This window comes from Garra rufa, chromosome 8 (genome assembly GCF_049309525.1).
Source record: "Garra rufa chromosome 8, GarRuf1.0, whole genome shotgun sequence".
Lineage (NCBI taxonomy): Eukaryota > Metazoa > Chordata > Actinopteri > Cypriniformes > Cyprinidae > Garra > Garra rufa.
Window position 1 is genome coordinate 21,941,305 of NC_133368.1, and position 26,796 is coordinate 21,968,100.

At 37.3% G+C, this 26,796-nt stretch overlaps 1 protein-coding gene across 1 annotated transcript; it reads right to left on the bottom strand.

Annotated features, from left to right (window-relative positions):
• Nucleotides 1-1,170: 1,170 nt before the first annotated feature.
• On the bottom strand, nucleotides 1,171-26,571 carry aff3 (AF4/FMR2 family, member 3). The gene is made up of 18 exons (XM_073846026.1): nucleotides 26,281-26,571; nucleotides 17,756-17,833; nucleotides 17,253-17,286; nucleotides 15,748-15,805; nucleotides 15,125-15,176; nucleotides 12,719-12,756; nucleotides 12,130-12,325; nucleotides 7,719-9,761; nucleotides 7,491-7,600; nucleotides 5,855-6,014; nucleotides 5,550-5,683; nucleotides 5,386-5,449; nucleotides 3,981-4,117; nucleotides 3,639-3,710; nucleotides 3,439-3,532; nucleotides 2,507-2,556; nucleotides 2,206-2,399; nucleotides 1,171-2,128 (listed from the first exon to the last, which is right to left on the bottom strand). Exons 1-18 carry the CDS (start codon nucleotides 26,347-26,349, stop codon nucleotides 2,007-2,009), a joined length of 3,705 nt encoding a protein of 1,234 aa, XP_073702127.1. The 5' UTR covers nucleotides 26,350-26,571; the 3' UTR covers nucleotides 1,171-2,006.
• Between the last annotated feature and the right edge of the window lie 225 nt (nucleotides 26,572-26,796).

Sequence of the window (26,796 nt, forward strand, 5' to 3'; positions counted from 1 at the left end):
TAATAATTTGTTTATTTATGCATTATGAGCTAAAAAATAAACAATTGTATATTATAAACAATTATATTTTATGAATTAACATTAACCAAATTATGTGAAAAAAGTTTTTCATTAAAAGATGTATATATATATGGTTGTAAATAGTAACATTTTATTACATAAATGTTCATGCACAGATGAAACTGGCATTTTTTATCATTTACTAAGTAGGCCTACTTATTTACAGCAAATTATGTATGTAATGAATGTATTGTTTATTTGATTTTATATGTAACACTCAAAAAAATTGCTAGTTGCAGCTGTTAATCAGCTGAATTGTAATTCACAGTCTGAAAAATGATGACTTTGATGATGTCTTCATTTTTCAGAATTCTAATTTAAATTCAATTTACATAGGGCTGCAACTAATGACTGTTTAAGGAATTGATTAATCTGTCAATTATTAAACCCCCCACTTTTCTGTATTTTATATTTCACATACAAGCATTTTTTTTCAATGGTAAAGTTCCTATCCAAGGACATTCCAGTTTATTTTTCTTAGTTTTTGATAAAATTGTATCCATAAAGTCTCACTACTGGAATATGTAATGTTCATTTGTGAGGTAAAGTTGGTTTGCATGTTGTTTCAAAATATGTGACCATAATGGAATACAAAACTGCTCATAAGGGTCAATTTTTTGGACTTGAAATTGAAATGTATACACCACCTGAAAGCATAAATAAACTTTCCATTGATGTATGGTTTGTTAGGATAGGACAACATTTGGCAGAGATACAACTATTTGAATCTGAGGGTGCAAAAAATATATATATTGAGAAAAAAGTTGTCCAAATGAAGTTCTTAGCAATGCATATTACTTATCAAAATGTAAGCGTTTGCTATATTTATGGTAGGAAATTTACAAAGTATCTTTGTGGAACATGACTTTTGGCATAAAAAAAACCTATAACTTTGACCCATACAGTGTATTGTTGGCTATTTCTACAAATATTCCTGTGCTACTTACGACTGGTTTTGTGGTCCAGGGTCACATATAATCATGTTTTTCATTAGAGATCTTATACTAAGGTCTGAAAAATGACACATTTTCACTAATGGATTGCTGTGGTTCATCATCATCATCATCATCATTAACTATATCACCAACACCACTACAATCTCCTGTAAAAACACTTTAATTTACAAAAGTCCTGATCATGTTTTTTTCTTACAGTTTAAACTTTACAACAACTTCACAATGCCATAAATCGTCTTGCATAGTCTAACATGACTTTATGCTGGCTATTGAAAAACAGCACCAGAACATCTACATGACACATAATGTAAAAAAATCTCAGACTTATTGCACAAAGAAAAAAAAACATGAATCACATCCACAGATCTTAAAGAGACTTTGTGCATGCACTGTTTTGAAGAAGTTAAGAAAGGCTCATGTAGTAAAAAAACAGTTTTTGATGAATGTTAGATGCAAAACCCCATCATCAACACAAATGTAATCCAGTTAAGAGGTTTGTAACGGCAATTTAATTCATACAGAAAATAAAACTTTTTAAAATTAATTGCTTATATAAAAATGTAAAAATGTGGCACATTTTGGAAAAGCAGCATTTGATGAATTAGCCGACAATGGTTCCTTTCAGAACGTTCAGTAAGCATTTTTTAAGAAGTGCTATCTTGAATGACCAAGTTTTTTTTTTCTTGATTGCAATTAAGAAAACGTGATTATTTCTGACACAGTATCCTTAGATATTTTAAATGTAATGCTCAGTAAGCTGAAGTAACACAGGTATGTCCGCTCCTTAATACCCTCTGATAACATGATGCCACATGACTCGTCATAAAACTATAGCAGACAATTTTCTTCATTACCGTCTAGACTTAACAACAGTCTTGACCCAAAACCAGACTCCAGAGTGCAGGGAACTATAACATGTTTAGCTAATTTGGCTTTAGAGCATTGTTTCCACAAGTGATTTGTGTAGTTTGAGAATGGCTGTACACGGTATTATGACAGATTAGCACTGATCCGGATCCACTGCAAGCCTTGCCTGGCGTACTGGACAATATGGGCCATGCTGCTATGCAGAGTCAAGGGTCCAGTCAGTGTGTTCAGATAGTTGAAAAATTCTGGTGTGGGTATGAGAAAGAATAATTTAATGAATTATTATTCATCAACAATAAATAAATAGACACTGTGAACTCACCCTTATTTTCTTTGGCCAGGGTATCAGCCACCTCCCAGTACTCATAGCTGTACAGGACACTGTTGGTGATGTTGAGGTGATTTGCTGCCATCTGGTGGATACGATGGGGAATGTTGATGACACTGCTCTGTGAGCTGCCTGTGTGAGATCCCATTATATTGACAGAGCAAATAGAGGCAGGAGGTACAGTTCCCCTGTAAAAGCACAAACGCAGATGTACTGACACCCAAACACAACACAAAGGTCTCTCTCACAGTGGCTGTGTAAATGGATTTGAGGCCTAACTATGATTAACTCTTACTTTTCAGCATCGTTCCAAGGAGGTGGTTTGTGAGGTCCTTTTGGAGAACTCTAATCGAAGTAAAAACAGTTAATCTTTGAACAGGACAACTGCATTACCAGTCAAAAGTTTTTGAACAGTAAGATTTTTAATGTTTGGCTCACCAAGCCTGCATTTATTTGATCCAAAATACAGCAAAAGCAGCCATATTGTGAAATATTTTTCCGATTTAAAGTAACTGCTTTCTATTTGAATATATTTTAAAATGTAATTTATTCATGTGATCAAAGCTACATTTTCAGCATCATTACTCCAGTCTATAGTGTCACACGATCCTTGTGTTGATTTGCAGTTCAATATTATTATATCAATATTTTAAACAGTTGAGTACATTTTTCAGGATTCTCTGATTAACAGAAATACAATATAGTATTCAACAGCATGGAGTCAGATTATTTTTTGAAAAAGAAATTACAGAAATTATACTTTCTTTAAATTGATCAAAAGTGACGATAAAGACATTTATAATGTTACAAGAGATTTCTATTTCAGATAAATGCTGTTCTTCTGAACTTTCTATTTATCAGAGATGCCTGAAAAAATTCTACTCAGCTGTTTTCAACATAATAATAATACATGTTTTTAAAAAGCAAATCAGAATATTAGAATGATTTCTGAAGGATCGTGTGACTGGAGTAATGATGCAAAAATACAGCTTTGAAATCACAGGAATAAATACACATATTAAAAATAGAAAAGTACAAATATTTCCAAATTTGACTGTTTTTGCTGTACGTAGGATCAAATAAATGCAGGCTTGGTGAGCAAAATAGACTTCTTTAAAAAATCTTAAATACTGTTCAAAAACTTTTGACTGGTAAGGTATATTGACAGGTATTTTTTTATTCAACTGTCTTTTGCATATTGATGTATAATAACTGATAACCGCCTACCTTGAAGTAGTCCAGCAGGACTTTGGAGTATTTTAGAGCGTTGTCCTTTTTAAGTCTAAACATTTGCCAATAAAGAAGAGCAAGGCAGCGGAAACTGCAACCCAGAAAGAAAATTTGTGTTTTGTCAACAGATTTTATATGATCAAGAAAATCAAAATGATAATACAGACAATTGAAGATCTTTGCAGTGTTGTATTTACCATAGTACAGCTAGCTGTTTGTCTTCCTGCCTAGCTCCAGGGCCGACGTGACTCTTAAGTCTCATAGCGTATCTATCCAACAAACAGAAGATGTCAAATCAATTCAGAACTTCTGACATTTCTATTTTGGCATCTGTCAAATATCAGTCACTGTGAAAATATCAAATCCATTGACATTGTATTTGCATGTTTTGTGGCCTGTTGTTGATCCTGTCACAGCACATAATCAAACCCACATCTGCTGCAGGTAAAACACAAGGAGCTACTCAGTCATGTAATGTCTGGCCTATGCAAAATGCAGAATAAAAATGGTAAAAAGAACAACAGAGGGCTCTTAAACACCTTATTAGCTCCACAGTTTCAGCATACATGGTGTAGGGGGACTTGGACTCCAGCGGTCCCTCTTCCATGGCTTTACCACACTCCATGAAGGACAAAGCAGCATCCACATAATTCACAGCTTTTCCTAACTTATCCACCTGCAAACAGGGATAGAGAAGCAAAAGGCTAAAACAAAGCAGTCGATAAATTAGTTACAGAGGATACAGATCAAAGATTTTCATCCTTGTTCTGGTCTGTGACTCATTTTTTGAGTTCTGTAATTCTTGGCATACAGCAATTTTTTCAACAAGTTAATTTTACAGCATAAAAAAGATTCACAAGAATCTAAGGCAACTCGACACTCTCAGAAAAAAATGACAAAAGCAGCCAAATATCAGCTTTTTGAAATTTTTTTACCATTTGTAGGGCCCAATGAAATCTGTTTAATTTTTTTTTAGTTTTAATAGTTAAATTAATCAAAAAGTATGTCTAATTAATTGAAATCATAAAAGTTATACAATTTAACAGCAATTTATTAAAAGTTTAACAAAAATAAAAATTTTAAAGCCCTATGAAATACGTTAAATTTGGTTTTATTTTGACCAAATTCTGTACTTTCCATTAATTTTCCATTAATGTATTCCTTTTTAATGGTTTCAATAAATTTGAATAATCAAAAACATCTTTAAATAATTGATTTTATAAAAACTAATTTATTTATTTTTTTCCCCCCAGAAATACTGTGTTGTATATTTATATTGATCTGGAAAATAAATTCTGGTAAATAATTTTGTCTGTTAAATATTCCTTAAAAATTATGTTTTAATAATAATTTTATTAGTAGTAGTAGTATTACTCTCATTACATTAAGTAATATATTTTTATCCAAACTTTTATTTTGACACGTTGTTGTAAAGATCTTGTAAAGATATGGTACGACAGTAGTTTTTCTAAAAAAAATGCTCATGAAGTGACTCTCAGAAGAGGTTATGTTTATGTGTTCATGTGTTCAAGCTCTCTTCAGTATGTGTGTAGTAAACAACACTGCGCATCTGTGGCATTCATTCACACAGACATGCAGAACTTGCAGGATTCATATTTAAATAGTATTTTACGGCTTACCATTCACAGACACTAGTCTGTATCGTGTTTTGATTTAAGTGTACTTGATTTATTCATCCAAAATTTATCAAATTCCGTGACATTTTGCGTTATACAGTAAATTACAATTTTATGATTGGATTCCGCAATTCTGTTCGCACTTTCCGCATTGCAGAAATCACAGGGCTCTTCTTTGTACAAGGTACTGCCCCAGTGACTGCTTTTGTACCTTTTTTTCTGAGAGTGCATGTGGGGTCATGACTCCAACCTCTGTGATAGTCTTGTCTTGTGGTAATATTCAATAATGTTCACAACGCTGTCTTACCATAGCGTCTGCTCGATGTTTCAACCTCTTGGCCTCATGCATGTAGTACTCAGCATGATGAGAGCTAACATGAAAGGAAGAAAGAAGAGATTAGGTAAGAACTATAGGAAGGCATTTGTCATTAAATGCTGCAGCATTGTTAAACAAAACAGACATCAACTCACACATCACTGATAGGTACAGTCCCTCTGTAGTGAAGAGGAAGGTTTGAGGGAGGAACCAGCGATCCAGAAAGAGACTGTAAATGTCCCGACACCCCGACACACTCCACCTCTACCTTGGGCTGCATCTTCTGGTCCTGTTTCATTAATATATATTACATTAGATCAACTGTTACATTGCTTGAAGTCAATTAAAGAACCCTGTTCCAATACTGGCCATATGAGGTTCTTGATTTGTTATATGGTTCTTTGAAGATACAGAAAGAAAGAAAGACTTTAGTGAGCTGTGTGAGCATAATTTTAAGAACCTGTGTTTTCTGTGGTGTTGAATCTTTGTCTTTTTCTGGAGGTGTGTGGTACTTCTCTGCATGCTGAGCTTTTACTGAGGGCTTTGAGAGCTCTAGTACGCCAGACGGAGGAGACAATGGAGATACTGGCCTCTTGGAATAAAAGTAATCATCTTGACATCTGCATACACAGCAATAAAAAGGACATCATCCAACGAGCATAAGCCAGACAGTAAACATCAGATTACACCAACATGTCCCAGTGGACAAGAATAACAGCAATGAATTGGCCTTTTTCGTGTTTGCATTTTGTCATAGGAGCTCCCCATACTTTTACAGTGGTAATTACTCATGGACATCCTCTTATCATATAAACTTGCAATAGCATACATATTCTGAATTTCTGAATCAACAGAATAACACACACACAAAAAAGTTTCAGAAAAAGATACAGTTGAGGTCAAAAGTTTACATACACCTTGCAGATTCTGCAAAATTGTAATTATTTTACCAAAATAAGAGGGATCATACAAACAAAGCATGATATTTTTTATTTAGCACTGACCTGATTAAGATATTTCACATAAAAAAGATGTTTATATATAGTCCACAAGAGAAAATAATAGCAGAATTTAAAAAAATAACCCAGTTCAAAAGTTTACATACACTTGATGCTTAATACTGTGTTGTTACCTGAATGATCCACAGCTGTGTTATTTTTTTGGTTTAGTAATAGTTGTTCATAAGTCTCTTGGTTGTCCTGAACAGTTAAACTGCCCACTGTTCTTCAGAAAAATCTTTCAGGTCTCACAAATTCTTTTGTTTTTCAACAATGACTATGAGTTTAAGATCCATCTTTACATTACAGAATTACAATCTTCTCCATTACAGAAGATTAAAACGCTTCCTCCAGAAGTAAACACAATGCATTAAGAGCCAGGGGGTAAAAACTTTTTGAATTTGAAAATCAGGTTAATCAATTTAACTCATTTTGTCTTCTGGGAAACACGCAAGTATCTTCTGTAGCTTCTGAAGGGCAGTACTAAATGAAAAAAAAAAGCAAAATAAGAAAAATGTACACATTTTCATCATGTTCAAAAATTAACACCCCTGGCTCTTAATGCATCGTTTTCCCTTCTGAAGCATCAGTGAGTGTTTGAACCTTCTGTAATAGTTGCATAAGAGTCCCTCAGTTGTCCTCAGTGTTTAAAGATAGATCTCAAAATCATACAGTCATTGAGGTTCAAATACACAAAGATGCTGAAAAAACCAAAGAATTTATGGGACCTGAAGCATTTTTATGAAGAACAGCAGGCAGTTTAACTGTTCAGGACAAACAAAGGACTCATAGTATTAAGAAACAAGTGTATGTAAACTTTTGAACAGGGTCATTTTTATAAATTCAATTATTATTCTCTCTTGTGGACTGTATGTAAATGTCTTTTATGTGAAATATCAGGTCAGTATTTAATAAAAAATAGCATACATTTTATATGATTCCTCTTATTTTGGTAAAATAATAAACATTTTGCAGATTCTGCAAACTTCTGACCTTAACTGTAACAGCTTCAACTATATCTTTAAAGAGAAAGCACTAATGCATAAAAGAAAAACGTCCTTAATCACAAACAAATTTAGTGATTAGGTCTAAATATACCCATTTTGCTTGTTAAGGCTTTCCTCAGTGTCATTATGGACTGGCACCGGTAGTTTATCTGCACGAGAGTGATTTCGCTTATTCTCTCTTTGAGCATCTCCATTTTCAGCCTGATATAGTAAAACACACACAAAAAACATGTATGCAAAAACACAAATCTCATATTCAAAAGAACATTCAGAGTTGTATGCATTGATTAAATATTAAGATGCTTTTTTCCTTCCTCACTTTTCGTTTACTTCTGCCATCTCCAGGCAGTTGGTCCAAGTGGTGCTGGTGTTTCATCGATGTCTTTTCTTTTGTTTTCCCCGATGACAAAGCTGAAGACGAGGACTGTCTCTCGGTAATCTCATCCGTACTAGGGACTCTACCCAGAAGCGAAAGGTCTATCCTCACAACAAGTTTTTTCAGGCCTCGATGTGCAACTGTGGGGGACTTTTCTGTTCGGCCGAAAGGCACCAGCGTGTAAAGTTTGTGTCTACCCCGACCCTGTTTGGCTGTCTCAGGGGCGCTTAAGTTCGACCCGTGGGGGGGAGCACCAGTGCTTGAACTTTGCTTGTCATGCCTACTTTTGGACACAGTTTTTTGGTTCGATGTTGAATCTGCAGGGACTTTGGCAACATTCCGTGGTGGACTGGACTCAGAGTCTGAGTCGGAGGAAGATGACGAGGACGATGAGGATGATGAGGAGGATGAGGACGAGGAAGATGATGGACGAGTGGGCTTGATGACAGGAGTAGGGGAAGGTGGAGAAAGTGGAAGAGAAGGGCTAGTGTCTGTCACAAGAGGACCTGAGGAAATGTCCTCATTGCTCCACCGTCTCTTCTTCCTCCTCTGCTCCTCAAGATTGTGTCCATTGTATTCCTTTTGAGTGTGATGCTGGCTGTTGGTGTGAGGTCTTTGCTTGGGCTGCACTGCCTTCCATTCAACTTCCTGCTCCCTCCTCCTCCTCCGTTTCCTCTCTCTTTCCCCTTCCTCGGTTCTCCTATCTTCCTCGTCTTCCTCTTCCTCAGAACTCCGAACCCAGCGACGCCTTATTACTTGCTCCTCCGCCAGTCTTCTTTGTCTCTGCTCCTTGCTGGTCTGCACCAGGGTTGCTCCCTGGGCCTTACCTCGGCTGTCCACCTCTCGCTCTCTCTCTCTAGGCTTTGGGTCTTTTTGGAAATGCCTGGTTCTGGACACTGGGGTGTCTCCTAGTTTGACTTTGGGCTTTGGGCTGGAACTCAGCTGGGAAGTCTGTTTAGAGCTGGAATGCTTTGTATCTGGAAAAGATTTAGTCTTCGAGCTGTGACTAGATCGACTGTTGACTTCACTTCGTGACGAGTCCCTGGACTTTGACGAGGGACCACGGTCGGAACTCTTTAGAGTATTAAAATGAGACGAATGGCCTGATTTGGAGTGTGAACTGTGAATGGACACTCCTGTAGATTCATTGCTTCTGTGATTATGTTCAATACTATGGTCAGTTGTAGACGAGTGCCTGGCTTGTGGTTTTGGGCTTGGTCTTTGCTTTGATGAATGCTTTGAAATGGGGTTCGAAGGGGAGTTAAACCTTTGCTTGCTTGTGGATTCAGAGTTTTTGGTTTCAAGCTTGTGTGTGAGATCTTTGTGAGACTTTTCTGTTGAGCTGTGCTCGGAATGACGGGGTTGTTGGGGAGGACCAGATCTGGAGTCTTTGGACCGAGAGTCTCTGGATCTAGAGTCCTTGGGTCTAAACTCCTTTTTCTGCTCTGGAGGCACCCATGGCCTTACTTTGGGACGATTTGCTGAATTAGAGGCAACGGATGGCCGTACAATATGCCTGGGACTTTCCTGTCGAGGTGGTTGGACCTGAGGATATGTACCTTGGCTAGGTACTGCGCTGGATGAGAGACTTGGACTGGGGCTTCTGGGAGGGTGTAAAGGTAAAGGGCTGGGACTTCGACTCCCGTGGAGGCTGTCTCCTGGACTTGGGCACACACTTGGAACTGGGCTTGACACAAGGCTAATTCCTGGACTGGGGCACGGGCTGTATTCTGGGCTGGGATGAGGACTGTTTCTGGGGCTGTAGTCAAATTTTGGACTTGGGACCGGACTTTCACATGGACTGTAATCCCGTCTGGACTCAGAGTCTCTGCTCCAGTATCTTCCAGGTGATGGTCCTCGGCCACAGTCAGATTTTGCACTGCGTCGCTGTCCTCCACCTGGGTCGTGGTCACCTGACTGATGATTTTTAGGGACTTTGTCAAGCCACCGGTCCAGCTGCCACTGTGTGGATGGTGGACTCTCCGTCTAAACAGAGAAAGGACATTGAGAATGTAACAATGGTAAAACTAGTAAAAATATTACTCTAAATATGAATTTGACAAAATAATGTGATAATATACAGTACAGTGCAAAAGTTTTAGGTTTTAAGTCAGTTATATTTATCTTTTGCTTTATTTCCAAACATTCATTTTGCCATTAATTGTAATAATCAAGTGAGATTTTTGTTTGCACAAGGAGTCTGACAATAGCCAGTGCTCCACACAAATCCAGTCTGTCTGGAATGACATGAAGAAACAGAACAAACTGAGACAGATTAAATCCAGAAGAACTTTGGCAACGTCTCCAAGATGCTTCAAGATGCCTACCTGCAAAGCTATCTGAAAAAGTGAAAAAGCTGCTTTAAATGCAAAGGATGGTCACACCAAATGTTGATTTAATTTAGTTAATAGAAGTTAATTGATAAATAAATCTATTTATGACAGTATTATGACAGCATCCTCATTTTACAGCATTTCTACACAAGTACCTAAAACGTTTAACAGTAATGTAGCTTTGCAGGTAGGTCTCATGAAGCATCTTGGAGACGTTGCCACAGTTCTTTTGGATTTAGTCTCAGTTTGTTCTGTTTCTTCATGTCATTCCAGACAGACGACGATGGACGATGATGAGATCAGATCTCTGTGTGGAGCACTGGCTGTTGTCAGACTCCTTGTGCAAACAAAAATCTCACTTGATTATTACAATTAATGGCAAAATGAATGTTTGGAAATGTAAACTGATATTTCCTACTGACACACTACAGCAAAAGATAGAAATAACTGAATTAAAACCATTTTTAGCTGGTGAAAATACACCACTGTACTTGACAAGATTATGTTCTGCTGTTGACCACTCAGGTATACAGTATAATGTGAATATATTCCAGAACCACTTCAACAAAGAAGTGTGTGGCTGACAATTTAACAAAGTACACATCACATTTAAAATAATAGTGGTGATGCACAGCTTATCATAGGCTATCTCAATTCTTTACCAAACTGATGTACAGTAAACTCTGTATGTGTGCAGATGATTGCATAAACCAATATCTGACTCCATGATGTGTTGTATTTATATACAGAAAAATGACAAAGATTAGAATAAACAAATAGGAAATATGAGTATTTATGTAAACAGGCCAGTGTGTCAGTGGGAGAGAGAGGAAAAGACATACAGGAGGTAAGAGGGTAACCAAGAAAGAGATGCCAGAAAACTGTAGAGATTTCTTAAACCCTAACAAGCACTTTCTTTCAATTTCACACTGCTTCCACCATTACAATGCCTCTTCAGTTCACTCACTCCAAACTATCACAAACCAGAAATAAGCTGCACTGTAAATAAATACTGTATGACAACTTTCTAGAGTAATAAAGTAAGTTACACTCACTATTGACTTTACAAAACATTTGAATTAGCGCCACAAAATCGAAGCAAATACTCACTTGATAGCACACTTGAGCTGCAGGGCAGACTGAGCTTTCCTCGCTCGCCTCCAGTAGCTGACCAGAGCTAATTTAAACTTTTACTCCTCCACTCAAACATTCCCCCTTCCCCTCTCTCTCTCTTTCCAGCAAAGACACTGCATCTCTTGTGCCCTTTTCCCACTGCCCCTCCCTCTCAAACCCCCCTCTACCTGGAACCGTGTGGCGTTTCCAAGCCGTCCTCCTCAGAGACACTACATGACTACACGTAGATGAAAAACACATGGTGTTCCCTCCTCCCTTCTCCACAGGTTCCAAATAGATGGCATGTTCAGTAATAGAGCCAGCTGTGTCACACAGACACCTTCATTCATATGGTGGTATAGCCCTAGCTACTAGAGCTTTTAATCCCTTCTACTGATGAAAAAAAAGTCTTGGTAGAGCCTCTAAACGTCATATAAAAACAACACCACAGGATAAAATTCTTCAAATGCAGCTCAGGATTCTTTTCATACATCAAGGGATACATCATTCCAAGAGAAGATATTTTATATATTTTATATAAAATGTCTGTTTTTTTGTCCATACACTGAAATTCAGTGAGGTCCAGTTTTGTTCTGTAAAACTATACACAAGGGTGAGTAGATAACGACAGAATTTTCATTCATTTCATTCTGCTTTCATTTCAAGTTCTGCTTTTTGTGACGAAATCACTGTTGACATGTACTACTTCCTATCTAGTTAGTCATCTGGGGCGCCACATGTTGACATGACACCCAGATTCTAAAGTCTCAGCGGCCGCCCCTCCACATTCCTCTCTCCACCCCCCACCATCCCTTTTTACCTCATCTGCTAAAAACAACTACTGGGAAACAGAGAGAGCCAGGCAATGAGAAATAGCAGATTGCATAGCAAAAATTGTTTTGGCATACCTCTGTGCTGCAGTTTAGGGTCCGCTGTTGGGTCGGTGTCCTGCACCGGTCGTGCGTCCCTGGGCTCGGGCTGCGTGATCGCTGGCTGCTGCTTTCCCACTCGCTGGAGGGGTCTGATCCTGAAGACCCTGAGCTAGAATGTCTCACTCTTCCGACATGTGTGTGTGTGTGGTGCTGCTGCTGCTGGCCTGACAAGCTGTCAGTCAATACATGCAAACAATGGATAGGGATTGAGAAGTGCACAGGCACTTCTTAGGCCACACACTCAGATGCATTTACATGTACAACAGTTCTGACTATCAAGTTCAAAGAAATTCCCAAATCCCAACAAGTATGCAGACTAAACACTACAAGTGGTGTGTGTGTGTGTGTGTGTGTGTGTGTGTGTGTGTGTGTGTGTGTGTTTGGGGGTTGAACATGTTGAAAGGCCAAAAGAAACAGAGGCTGGTCTATCATCCAGCTGTCACATTCCACATATACTGACCTCTTCAATATGTAATACACACACTCACACATGCACAGACAAACACTGGATAATAATGAGACCTGGTACAGTCACAAACATAAAACATCACAAGCACACACTTACCGGTCATTATCGGCCCAGGAAGTTGTTTGCTCACTTCCCTGTTTAACAGATAAGAATACATAAAGATTTTAATAAAAGAGAGCTTTTACTTCATGGTCATTACTAGCATCTTGACCAAAGCAAAAACTACAGTCCTGCAGTAGCAGCCGAAAGGTCATGAGTCTGGTGTATTTTATGACTCAGACTGTTATGACTCATAAACCTGGAGTCCTGTGTTGAGATAGAGAACGAGATGCATGCACCCACAAGCTGGTGTTGTAGGTTAAAGTTAGAGTCAAATATCAAACTTGCTACATTCTCAATTTCAGCAAACCATGTCAAGTTCAGCAGCACAGATATGGAGCAGTGGCATTTTTCCCAAGGAGCCTCTTAAAAAAATTGTGTAATATGAGATAATTTGTTTTTAATAGAACTCCTTTTGGAGTGAATGTAAGGGAGGAGCAGCTTGATATTGTACAGTTCACTCATGCAGCTCCACAAATTAGCCTGAATCAGTTTAACTGGTCAAAATGGATGGACTGACTATACAGTAAACATATCAACCACTTTCCAGTATGTTGGAATTAAAATGAACTTGAAATGGCTTAAAATTTTCTGTAAGTGAGATGTTTTTAGCAACCGCTCAGCTCGGTTAAATTAACAGTCACTTCCTTTAATGATTACAACAGCAGTGTTTACAGAGGATTTGATGATTAATAGTCACTGACTTAGATAATAATATCTAAACAATAGTCAGTAACAACAGGGTTCACACTACTGTTCAAAATTCTGAGGTCAGTAAGATTTTTTTTTTTTTTAAGCGAACCCCAGATGTTAAGACTTGTATGGCTTAATATAACTTAAATGATGTCTGTTACTAAAATATGTAGTAGAAAACTCATGAAAGATTTATGTTATTTAAAAAAAGCCATTGTTTTGATGATGTAAAATGGTTGCACTCTGCGAGCTACTGGCGCTAACTTGCTATTTTTACCACAAAACAATTTGGAAAATAAAATACTGATACGATGCCACATTTTGTGGCGTTTGGTTGTAATTTTCAGCTGAAGGGCAACACAAGAAGCGATGTTAGTCTTAACTGCTTTTCCTGGCGATGAGAAGAGGAGCAAAGATGCCTGTGGATTAATAAAACATCCTAAAAACTTGCATCTTTGTTCCCTCCACTTTAGCCCTGATGCCTTTGAGGCTTTTAGTAGATCACAGCTACTCAAAGAGCTTACAAACAGCAGAGACAAGAAATGCTAGATGCCCTCCTGGCAGGATGTAAACATGCGGCAATGCTTGTCATGACGCCACAGATACTAAAGGAGTTTCTCAGTGCGGATTTCATTGCATATCCGGTGAAAAAAATCATTGGTACAGTATTTGGTTTAAACTTACGCTTATATCCATCACCACCTATGAGCTCTTTCAGTAGCTGTGGTCATTGTATCAGTATTTTATTATCTGAGCTGTTGCAGTAAAAATAGCAACATTTAGCGCCAGTAGCTCACTGGGCGCAACCATTTTACATCATCGAAATAATGGCATCCCCCATAGTCCAAAATATGTATAAAACGATGTGGATTTTTTTGAATAACGTAAATCTTTCATGGGTTTTCTACTACATATTTAAGTAAGAGGCATCATTTACATTATATTAAGCCATATGAGTCTTAATACCGAAGAGAATTAAGAGAAATTCATAATTTTATTCAGCAATAATTTTTTAGCAATTGTGACAGTAAAGACATTGTTAATGTTACAGTTGGTATCAAAGTTTCCACAAAAATCTTAAGCACAACTGTTTCCAACACTAATAACAATACGAAATGTTTCTTGAGCACCAAATCAGCATATTAGAAAGATTTCTGAAGGATCATATGGCACTAGAGTAAGACTGGAATAATGGATGCTGAAAATTCAGCTTTGTCATCAAAAATAAAGTACATTTTAAAATATATTAAAATTACTAAATAGATATTTTTTAAAGTGTAATATTATTTCACAATATAACTGTTTTTACTGTATTTTTGATCAAATAAATCCAGCCTCGGTGAGCTTAAGAGACTTCTTATCAAATTCCTAAAACCCCAAACTTTTAAACAGTAGTGTACATTAAATCATTTAGTCAGATTTAATTATAACAAATACGCTACAAGTACGCTAATATAAACAAAAAATTATTATAGTATACTCTGAAAAAAGAAAAGAATGTCAATGTTAGTGCTAATATAGTGCTGTCTGCAATGTGAGAGCAATGCAAACACGAATGCCACAGCAGCCAGGTGTCTAGTGTGCAAATGCATTTTGTGACGAATGAATAAATGAGCTGGACTGTGTTCAAAGCTAACAGTTAGCACACGCAGTGCAGGAGTTATTGATACTAATAGAAGATTCCTTCAGCAATCTTAACAGGCGCCCTACCTCGTCCTTGTCATCTTCATCACTGCTGAGCTTCAGGTCATCAGCGAGCATGCTGAGAGGGCAAAGAGAGAGTCAAACATAAGAGAATGTCACACTCACTTGACAAAGAGACTTATTCCTTCTGGCAATCTGTGGCACATCTGTGTGTGTGTGTATTAAATGTGTGAGTTTGCCTCGAACAGTTTAGCCATATGAGATTGTATCACATTACAAGCTTCAAAGAAAAAAGTCATAAACACAGTGCTCTAATGTTAAACAGTGATGTTATGTGACGATAGTGTGCTTCAGGGCTCTACCCTACTGTGTTAACCTGCTCTGTAATTAGATACTAACTCAGTGAAGTTTATGAGGTCAGTGAAGTTGCTACGGTGGTTAGAGACGGTGGAGATATAACACTGGCCTAACCCTCCATGTGAAGCTGGTTTCAAACAGCAGTTGGTCCAAAGCAGTTAAATTCCAGGAAGCCCAATCTAATTATACACACTAATATGCACAGACGTTCAACACAGAATTCTGTAAAGTCAACTGTTTATGGTCTAATAAAGTGAACAGGCAAAAGCAGTTCAGGCACAGCCTGGTGCTTGGTTACCATGGATGGATTGGGTGCTGTGCACCCCACTTACGATTTATGAGGGGCTACGAGTGGACGTGAGGGCATCCTCATAGAGACACCATCCCTCGCTGAGAAAGCCACAGGGAGAGAAATACATCAGCGTTATGGTGCAGAATGTAAAAACACTACTATATTAGTACAGCTGTGTATACATGTACAGATGTGAAACATGTAGCGATATCTCAAAGTAAACAAATCAGGCAATGAGGAGCATGCTTCTTATTACACACACATCAGACATGCACAATATATCTGTACCATATTGGTTTAGTATTAATTGATATTTAACAAGTATTGTTTAATAAGTATATTTTAAGGGGATAGTTTACCCAAAAATGAAAATTCTATCATTAATTACTCACCCTCATGTCGTTTCAAACCCGTAAGACCTTTGTTAATCTTCGGAACACAAATTAAAATATTTTGAATGAAATCTGAGAGCTTTCTGACCCTGCATAGACAGCAGTGCAACTGACACGTTTAAGGCCCAGAAAGGTAGTAAGGACATTGTTAAAATAGTCCATGTGACATCAGTGGTTCAACCGTAATTTTATGAAGCTACAGGTCAGAGAACTCTCAGATTTCATCAAAAACTCTTAATTTGTGTGCCGAAGATGAATGAAGGTCTTGCCGGTTTGGAATGACATGGGGGTGAGTAATTAATGACAGAATTAGCATTTTTGGGTGAACTATCGCTTTAATGTTACACCACTGTTCAAAGGTTTGGGGTCAGTAAGACTTTTTTTAATTGAAATTAATACTTTTATTTAGCAAGAACACAATCAATTGATCAAAATTTATATAAAGACATTTATAACGTTATACAAGATGTCTATTTTTAAATAATGGCCTCAATATCAAAATAAATATCCATTTTTCATATTGTATTTTACAATGTTGTGATGCCTAAATTCACTTACTTTCATATTTTTTTTTCTAGTTTTTAGGATTTATTTATTATGTATCGACAAAAAAATTGTAAATAATTATTTTATCAGTCATTTTTTTTTATACATTTTTTTACTTTAAAATGGTGTTTGCATTAGCAGTGTGGGAACACAACCAACCTACAATCATAAAAATCCATTCACTCCTTTTTTTTGAATCCCCAGAAAACCTAAACAGTCTCAATTATCAAGCCATTTTGATTTTCTGAGCAGTATGACGTCATACTGATCATGCCCTGCCCACAATTGCTGATGGACTATCCCGTTCTAGCATATTCCCACCCTCAGCCGGTTGTATGCCATCCACCATCTTCTCTGCGCTCGAGCAGCCGTAACGACAACAATGCCTCCTAAGCAATTGTAGCTGAATGTAAAAGTGAACATAAAATTATTAATTTTCTCCCGACATCAGAGCCACTGAAGACACAGTGGATTAGTTTTGTTTTTGATGGTAATGTGCCACCGAATACACAAAAATGGAGGAAAGGGGCAGAGTGAGCAGTAGCTCATTAACATTTAAAGACAGAGCTCCAAACATAAGGTTTGAACATGAATTTAGCATGTTTACCATGTCTGTGTCGTGAATTGGGCTGCTTTCCCTCCTAAAACAGATAAACAGAATAAACCAAATCAGTCAAATCAACACACACAAACAGCATCTTGACTAAGAGGGGTGAATTCCCTAAACTGTACAAAACATTAATAGTCATACTGTATCTTAGCGCCTATCCTTTTACTTTATGCCCCTGAAATCCAGGTGTCATTTAAATCAGCCACATTTTCAACAGTTTAAACAAATCAACTCTGAATCGTAGTGGTAGAAAGATGCTGTGCAGTCCCTAGAACTGGCCTGCATTGTGCTTGGGGCATTGCTATGTGATTTGCATAATTTCTGTAGTGACTCTGGTGCTAAAAAAACACAGATTTATGAGTGTGTGCAAATAAACAACGCAAGCGTTATACCCTGCAGGGAGAGAGAAAGATAAACATACAGAGGCAGAGCAGAGGTGGTGCTTTATATTGGTGAATTTATCACACTTGCCTGCAGTCTGTAATAAACCCTGTGCGTACCTTTGAGTGTGAGTACAGGAAATGCTGGGTGCCCCCTTCCCCTGGGGGCTGCTGGTAAGGCCAGGACTGGGTCATGTCCTACGGAGAGATGAGAGGACAGAGGCTAAAAGTCAAAATGACTTACAGGCTTGGAAAATGAACCTTTCAGGTCATTATCATATGCAACTGATTTTTTTTCTTTTGGCCATTAGAGGCCATTACATCGGGGGATTTGCACTTGAAGGATCAAAACATTATAAGCTTTTTCTATATGGCATTCGTAACTCTTAACTTTTTTAGATTGTTCAGCCAAAAATTAATATTCTGTCATCTACTCAGCCTCATGTTGGTACAAGACTTGCTTTCCTCTGAACACAAAAGAAGAGAAATGCCTCAGAATTTTTTTGTCCATACAATGGAAGTCAATGGTCACCAAAACTGTTACCAACGTTTCACATTAGAAAGTTTATATGGGTTTAAAATTACATAAGGGCGAGTAAATGATAGAATTTTCATTTTTGGGTGAAATTACACCCTATGTACTGATATCATAAATGGGCTTCTCATTTCCAGAATATATCAAATGATCAAAATAAAAAAAAAAAATACATAAATTAAAAACACATAAGATCCATAATAAAAAATATTAAACTACCAATTAATTAGGATTTTATCAACAGCTCCTCACCACAATCAATAACAGATGTTGTTTTCCATGTAGCTGATGCTTTTCAAGACTTACATTGCTTTTAACACGGCTGCTGTATTGATATTAAACCCGAGTGACCAACCAAAAAAGTATATGTTACTCATAACAGTATCAGGTTTTGCAGAGAAGTAATGTCTCATTTAGATCGTGTGTTACTAAAGAGCCACTGTTAATCCACATAATGACTTTAATGGCAAAATACACCAGCGAGAGTTCATGACCTTTTGATGAAGAACTTATTGTATTTGTGGGTTTGGGAAAGTTTCAGGCATTTCTGATAATATGTGGGATTAAATGAATTACTCAGTAAAGAGTATATTGTGAAATATGTGCCTGTAGCTGTTTTTATTATGCATGTGTGTGTGTGTGTGTGTGTGTGTGTGTGTGTGCTACAGAGCAGGAAGCAGTCTCTGAAAAGGTCATGAGTCATCTACTAGTTGTTAGAAAAACAGATGCGCATTGTTTGACTGATTACAAGCTAAAATTAAATGCCCATGGACTGGCAATCATTTATCTGAGTGTAAAACATTCAGTCAGAACTGTTTCAAAAAAGTTACAGACAGTTAATTTTTTCTCATGAAAATATTTGGCAGTAATTAGATGCTATTTACACTAAGTGAAAACATAATATTTTCTTAGTGATAGATGCTGTTTACACTAAGTGCAAATAGTGATAGATTCTATTACACCATGTGAAAATATCAGTATTTTCTTTGCAATAATATTAGTTAGATGCTTTTAATACTACTTAGTGCAAGTGGAATTTGCACCTTAGTATTGTAGTACACTATAAAACAATTTGCAATAATTATGTATTAAGTGTAAATTACCTTTTTTATTCAAATTATTAAATGGATGCTCCTTGGGATAATAAAGTCCTTCCTACACCCACCCCTAACCCTCAGATAAACACCCGTAATGTACTTTATTTTACACTTTACATTATTTCCTTCATTTTATTCAAAACTTACGCCTTTCCGATTTGATATGTGATGTGAAAAGGGAGAAGAACGAGTTTGGCGGAGGGTAAGCGGAGTTAGTGTAAATTGCTTTTTGCCAACAAGGCAGGCTATTTGCATTTAATGTACAGTGAGGAAAAAAAAATTATTTGATCCCCTGCTGATTTTGTTCATTTGCCCACTGACAAAGAAATGATCTGTCTATAATTTTAATGGTAGGTTTATTTGAACAGTGGGAGACAGAATAACAACAAAAAGAATCCAGAAAAACACATTACAAAAAAGTTATAAATTGATTTGCATTTTAATGAGTGAAATAAGTATTTGACCCCTTCACAATACATGACTTAGTAAAACCCTTGTTGGCAATCACAGAGGTCAGACGTTTCTTGTAGTTGGCCACCAGGTTTGCACACATCTCAGGAGGGATTTTGTCCCACTTCTGATTGCAGATCCTCCCCAAGTCATTAAGGTTTTGTGGATGACGCTTGGCAACTCCAACCTTCAGCTCTCTCCACAGATTTTCTATGGGATTCAGGTCTGGAGACTGGCTTAGCCACTCCAGGACCTTAATGTGCTGCTTCTTGAGCCACTCGTTTGTTGCCTTGGCCGTGTGTTGCCTTGGCCGACCCATTTTCAATGCCCTGGCTGGCTTCAATGCCCTGGTCCTGACCGTACATGGCCCCGTCCATCGTCCTTTTGATGCGGTGCAGTTGTTCTGTCCCCTCAGCAGAAAAACACCCCCAAAGCATAATGTTTCCACCTCCATGTTTGACGCTGGGGATGGTGTTCTTGGGGTCAAAGGCAGCATACCTCCACCTCAAAACACTGCAAGTTGAGTTGATGCCAAAGAACTCGATTTTGGTCTCATCTGACCACAACACTTTCACTCAGTTCTTCTCTGAATCATTCAGATGTTCATTGGCAAACTTCAGACAGACCTGTATATGTGCTTGCTTGAGCAGGGGGACCTTGCGGGCGCTGTAGGATTTCAGTCCTTCACGCCGTAGTGTGTTACCAATTGTTTTCATGGTGACTATGGTCCCAGCTGCCTTGAGGTCATTGACAAGATCCTCCTGTGTAGTTCAGGGCTGATTCCTCACCGTTCTCATGATCATTGAAACTCCACGAGGTGAGATCTTGCATGGAGATGGAGCCCCAGACCAAGGTAGATTGACAGTTATTTTGTGTTTCTTCCATTTGAGAATAATCACACCAACTGTTGTCACCTTCTCACCAAGCTGCTTGGCGATGGTCTTGTAGCCCATTCCAGCCTTGTGTAGGTCTACAATCTTGTCCCTGACATCGTTGGACAGCTCTTTGGTCTTGGCCATGATGGAGAGTTTGGATTCTGATTGATTGCTTCTGTGGACAGGTGTCTTTTATACAGGTAACAAACTGAGATTCAGCTCAGCTCGTGACCTGTATAAAAGACACCTGGCAGCCAAAAATCTTGCTGACTTTTTTGAAATGCATTTTTCTTTTTCTTTGTTGTTATTCTGTCTCATACTGTTAAAATAAACATACCATTAAAATTATAGACTGATAATTTCTTTGTCAGTGGGCATACATACAAAATCAGCAGGGGATCAAATATTTTTTTCTCCTCACTGTAAATAGACACTTTTTTAAACTAAATTTTAAATAAATTATACATGGCTGCTAATTGAACATTTCTGCAATGGTACAAATTATTGTTTTTGCATGATTCTGCATCCACATTACTATTCTGATTTTGGTCATACATAGAGATGGTCATTGGATGAGCCAGTGTTTCATGTGTCTAGGATGGTGAAGATGCTTAAACAAATATTTTTATAGTATCTCATAGAGACTTATGATTATTACACTTTTTTGGGGGAGAAATCAACCTAATAATGGTCATATTAACTAACTTTGGAGTATTTTGTGGGCACAACAGTGTAGCGATGCATGAAGCACAGCTCACACAGTAGTGGCGAATCTGTGTGATCAACTTGAATCTGCTGCAGAATTGTCTGGCCTCATGTGGAATTCCCGCTGGCAGTGAATCCAACTGAAATGACTGAATTTTGCTCATGAAATTTTGCCAACAGTAAATGTGACTACCCCATTATAGCTCTCTGTGCATTAACTATCCAACAGAAAAAAGAAACACCTACGGGTCTGGAACAACTTGAGGGTGTGTAAATGATGACAAACTTTTCATTTTTGACTTTCTTTGCACGTTCACTTCGTAAACAGTACTTCTGTTTACTTGGGTACTTGGGTCGGTACTTGCACCTGTGTCACATGTGACCTTTTCAACGTGACTATGTAATGCGTGAAGTAGTGGACACAGAGCTAGTGCAAGACAAGCATTTGTGCTTTTTTTTTTTAAATGGCCAATCATTTCGGTAGATGAGACCTTTATTCCTCGGCTGGGATCATGTAGAGCCCTTTGAAGCTGCATTGAAACTGCAATTTGGACCTACAACCCGCTGATCCCCACTGAAGTCAATTTCAATACTGGAATGTTTTCCTCAAAAAACTTTATGTATTTTCGACTGAAGAGAGAAAGACATGAACATCTTGGATGACATGGGAGTGAGTAAATTATCAAGAAAATTTTAATTCAGGGGTGAACTAATCCAGACACACATAAACTGTACTGGCTTTTTAAGTGATAAAATATGCAATATGTCTTCAAACATTTTTTTGAAAGGCCAAAAAAACAAAAACAAGGATCAAGCACAGAACATTTTGAGTGGAAACAAACAACACTTGTCTTCAATTCTGAAACTGCTCTATGTCTTCAACACAGACTGCTAAAGTCAAACTGCAGAACAGGATCTTATTGTAAACATACATTACACACATCAATCGTTCTTCCTAGCCTGTAGCAATATTTCGAAAACACACTCCTCCCTCCAGAGCATAACTCTTCCCCCTTCCCTCTCATCCACCTGCTTCATTATCTCTCTCGCTGCCTTTGGTCACTAAGGACTCATCTTTCTTCACCAACAACAAGGCTTCCCAGGTGAACCTGCAACTGCTTCTCTATCTCTTTATGTATGTCCCTCTCACTCTTTGTCATATAAACATAAAAAAATCACATAAACATAAAAAAACACCAAAGATTAAACTTAATTTGATTTGGCAATTTTCTCTTGAGAAATATTTAATCATAGCAAACTGTTGATTTGCCATTTCTACAATTAAAACAGTACAACAAACCGACTAAAACACAGTTTTGAAAAGGCACAGACAGACTTGCACACTAATGCTTGCAGAGACACCTGTTGTGCTATTTCTAAAAATACCTATGACCACAACACCAGCCCTGGGAAGACTTACACATCTATGCATGTGCTCATTCACCTACACAGAATTCAGAATGATGGTAACAGACGGATATGAGAAATGCAATGCTGCATTGTACTGTACAGAGATGGTCCCACACATACAGTACAACAAAATGCATATATACATGCCTGCTGCTTTCCAAACTGTGATATCGAAGACCGCATTTACTTAAACATTCAGCCCATGCAAAACTGGTACAAAAGGGTGATGTACACGAACACACAAATTGTTTTACCTAATAAATGATCATGAAACAAGACATCAATACAAAAAGATGCATGAAGTTAATCTTCCTTAGATTTTAAAGTGTACAAACCTATACAGAAGCGTATTTTACATCTCAATCAGATGTCTGGAAAACCACTGACTAGAACCAAAGATTTAAATCAGCATAAGTATTTCCCTCCAAAAATAACTACCGCTGCATTTAATTTCATTGTCCTTTTAGGGAAAGTAGGTATGTTCTCAGAAGGCTTTAAACATGAATTATTGTTAATTTAGATAGCACTTAGATTACTTGAACCTAGAAATGTTAGTAATTCATCTATAGAATAATCCTCCCCCATTCCATTCAGTAAATGATCAAACAGCCTATTCATTGTTTTTTGCAAAGAGGAGACCAATACTAACCAGTACTTAAGTGCAGTTATGGATAAAGCATGATTCCAAAAACAAATTGTCCCTAGTCTGAATCAAAGCTGCTGGGATTATTTCATTTGAATATCCTATTAGCATTTAAGGATGTGTTTTGAATGGGAGTCAAACCTGCAGTAGAACTGACATGTTGGAAGCCAAACCTGTAGCTGAAATCATATAGAGACAAGTGCTGCATAATGTACAATGAGCGGGTATACCTGAAGCATGGAAAGGTTTACTTGTGGTTATGACTAGCTGACTGTACATTATAATGCCTGCATGAAATATTGATTTAAATTTATATTTACACTTTATTTTAAGGTGTCCTTGTTACAGTAATTATACGTTTAGGGTTCAGGTTTGATTTAGGGTTGGTTTCATGACTATAGCAAGTGGTATAAAAGGTATTACTACAAAAATTTAGGTAGAAAAAGGTACTGCCCCAGTGACAGATTTTGTAGCTTTCTTTATGAGTGTGTACATGTAACGTCTAACAAAGACACTGCAAAACAGTGCTACCAAAATTACAATTACACATTTACTTTTTCATTATATACAAAGATTTTTTTAATAAAAAAATATTGTAATTGACCAGTCACAGTCAAGCATTCCAGAAAAATGTATAATAATTAATTACATTCCAATACAGTTTGGAATTGAATTAAAGCCTTTTTACTGTATATTTATAGAAAGATGTCATAGATATCTACACTACCCGTCAAAAGTTTTTGAACAGTAAAATGTAATGTAATAATGTTTTTTAAAGAAGACTCTTTTACTCAACAAGCCTGCATTTATTTGATACAAAGTACAGCAAAAACTGTTAAAATAACAATACACCAACCATGTATAATGTTTTCTATTTGAATATATTTTAAAATCTAATTTATTCCTTAGATTTCAAAGCTTTTTTTAGCATCATTACTCAAAAAATATTATTATTATTGTGCTGAAAACAGCTGCAAAGAATTTTGCAGGTTTCTTTGATAAATAGAAAGTTCAGAAGAATAGCATTTATCTAAAATAGAAATCTTTTGTAACATTATAAATGTCTTTATCATCACTTCTGATCAATTTAAAGCATCCTTGCTAAATAAAAAAATTTGACTACAAGCTTTTGAATGGTATCCTGTATAATGTTGTTACAAACACTTCTTATTTTAGATAATGCCAATCTTTAGATCTTTCTATTCATAAAAGTATCCTGACAAAAATGTACTAAGCTGTTTTAAATATTGATAATGATTATAATAAAAATGTTTCTTGAACAGCAAATCAGCATATTACAATCATCTCTGTAGGATCATGTGACACTGAAGACTGGAGTAATGATGCTGAAATTTGATCACAGGAATTACAATTACAGTTATTTAAATAGTAAAATGGTACTGTTTTTTTCTGTACTTTGAATAAAATCAATGCAGGCTTGGTGAGCAGAAGAGACTTAAAAAAAACAACATTAAAAATCCTGTTTAAAAACTTTTGACTGGTAGTGTATACAAACAGAATGTGCAATCCAGTGCTCTGGAAAAAATATGAACAGTCAGGTCATTTCCAATCAGTATTAATCAGTATAACACCACTTGTTCAAGCTGAACATCGCAGCTGAATATAATGCCGCACAGCTGACATCTGCATACATCTGCAGGTGATTTGGGTGCCATAGTGGTTGTCTGCACACATGCACTTGTCTAAACGGAAATATACACAAGTGTCCTCAAAAGCTCTCAGTGTAGGGGCTGACTCATACACAGCTGTAGGAAATTATAACTATGTATTTTTTTGATGATCCCTTACTTTTTGTTTTATTGCAAGCCTTCTTCACAGCACCTGTTTTATTACCCACAGAATGACTGAGAATGAGTCATCTGTGAAGCCAGTGTGTTTGCATGAATGCAGCAGTGAATGATTGTGAGAGAGAGAGAGGGAGAAATCCCCAAAGTTCAGAAGCTAAGCTAGGAGTATTTAACCTTACTCACTTAGTACTGGTCCTCTTTACGCCCTCAGCTGATCTTCTCTTCAACTCGTCCTCTGCCAGGTTTTTTAATTATTATACTCAAATATGCGTTAGTATTAGTACAAGCGAACCCAGTCAGACAGCGCACAAAATCCCCTAGATGCCATTGGGTCTCTGTGGAGAGGTCTAAAGTGAGAAACTAAAGCGCAGAGATAAACATGATGTAACAGCAGGAGAGGCAGGTTATGACTGTCTGGATAGAGTGAAGAAGCTCAACAGAGTGACAGAAGAGGAAGTCGCTTTTTTTAAATTTTGAATTTGAATGTTTCGTACCACCTAATCAAAGCTGCGCACGACACACAGCAAAACCGAGAACAGCAAGCTGTGCTCAGAGGTACTCACACCGGAAAACAGTTCAACTGACAAAACCATAAAGCATCACACTTAAGAAGTTCAGTCAGTGTTGACTACAGCGCATTATTCTTCTAACTACAGATTTTCAACTGTTTAGATTAATACTTAATTTAAAGCATTAATAAGCGTTTTCAAACACTTCAGAGACAAAAGTTAAATTGCAAGTTATTAATTTACTCTATAGCTGACGTTAAAATACGTCTTGCGATGAGAAATCGTGTTCGCCTGAGGAGGTATCCATAGCAACAGTACGCGACTAGTGTACTTTTCGAGAGGAACAACATCAGTCTGAACATTGACAAAACATAAACATTACCGCTTGACCATATATTTAGATCACAGGTAGGCCTATATCAAAAAATGTTTTGTTTTTAAAAAGTTTAAAGGTAGTTGACGTTTGTTTAACTGTGGGACGGCAGAAAAAAATAAAAACATAACCAAATAAAATATAGATAATAAATGCGATAACACCAAACATAAAACCGTTTTTTCTCTCCCTGAAAAACAATGGAATTAATTAATCGCATTAGGTTTGTATGACACTAACCTGGGATGCGTGCTGAAGCATGAAACAAACACTTGCAAGTTTTCCCTTACTTCCATGAATGGTAGGCATGTTGAGGTCGATTGTTCAGTTGTCCATTTTGGCAGGTACAGAAGCGCGGCACCGCGCACCGCATGAGAACGAGCGTCAACAGGTCACGCATCAGAGGCACGGTCGGTGTGTCTGTGGAAGCACGCGACGGGCGGAGGCTGGTGTAGCTACCGGAGGCTCGGCGTTGTCACCTAAACATCGCGTCAGAGCGCTATGACGGGGATGAACGGAGATGCTCGTAGAAACACTCCTGCGTAAGCAAACAGGGAGGAGGGAAACAGAGTCACCGAGAAGCTGAAGAATGAATTCCTCTGGGAAAGCAAAAAAAAAAACGTCTATCTATCTATCTATCTATCTATCTATCTATCTATCTATCTATCTATCTATCTATCTATCTATCTATCTATCTATCTATCTATCTATCTATCTATCTGTCTGTCTGTCTGTCTGTCTGTCTGTCTGTCTGTC

What these genes read in the sequence shown, in the direction of transcription:
- aff3 (XM_073846026.1), bottom strand. Translation starts at nt 26,349, where the DNA reads ATGCCTACCATTCATGGAAGTAAGGGAAAACTTGCAAGTGTTTGTTTC. An exon ending in TCCTGTACTCACACTCAAAG is followed by an intron (nt 17,287 to 17,755) that starts GTACGCACAGGG and finishes TATCTGTTTTAG; the next exon opens with GAGGGAAAGCAGCCCAATTC. An exon ending in AAACAGCTAGCTGTACTATG is followed by an intron (nt 3,533 to 3,638) that starts GTAAATACAACA and finishes TCTGGGTTGCAG; the next exon opens with TTTCCGCTGCCTTGCTCTTC.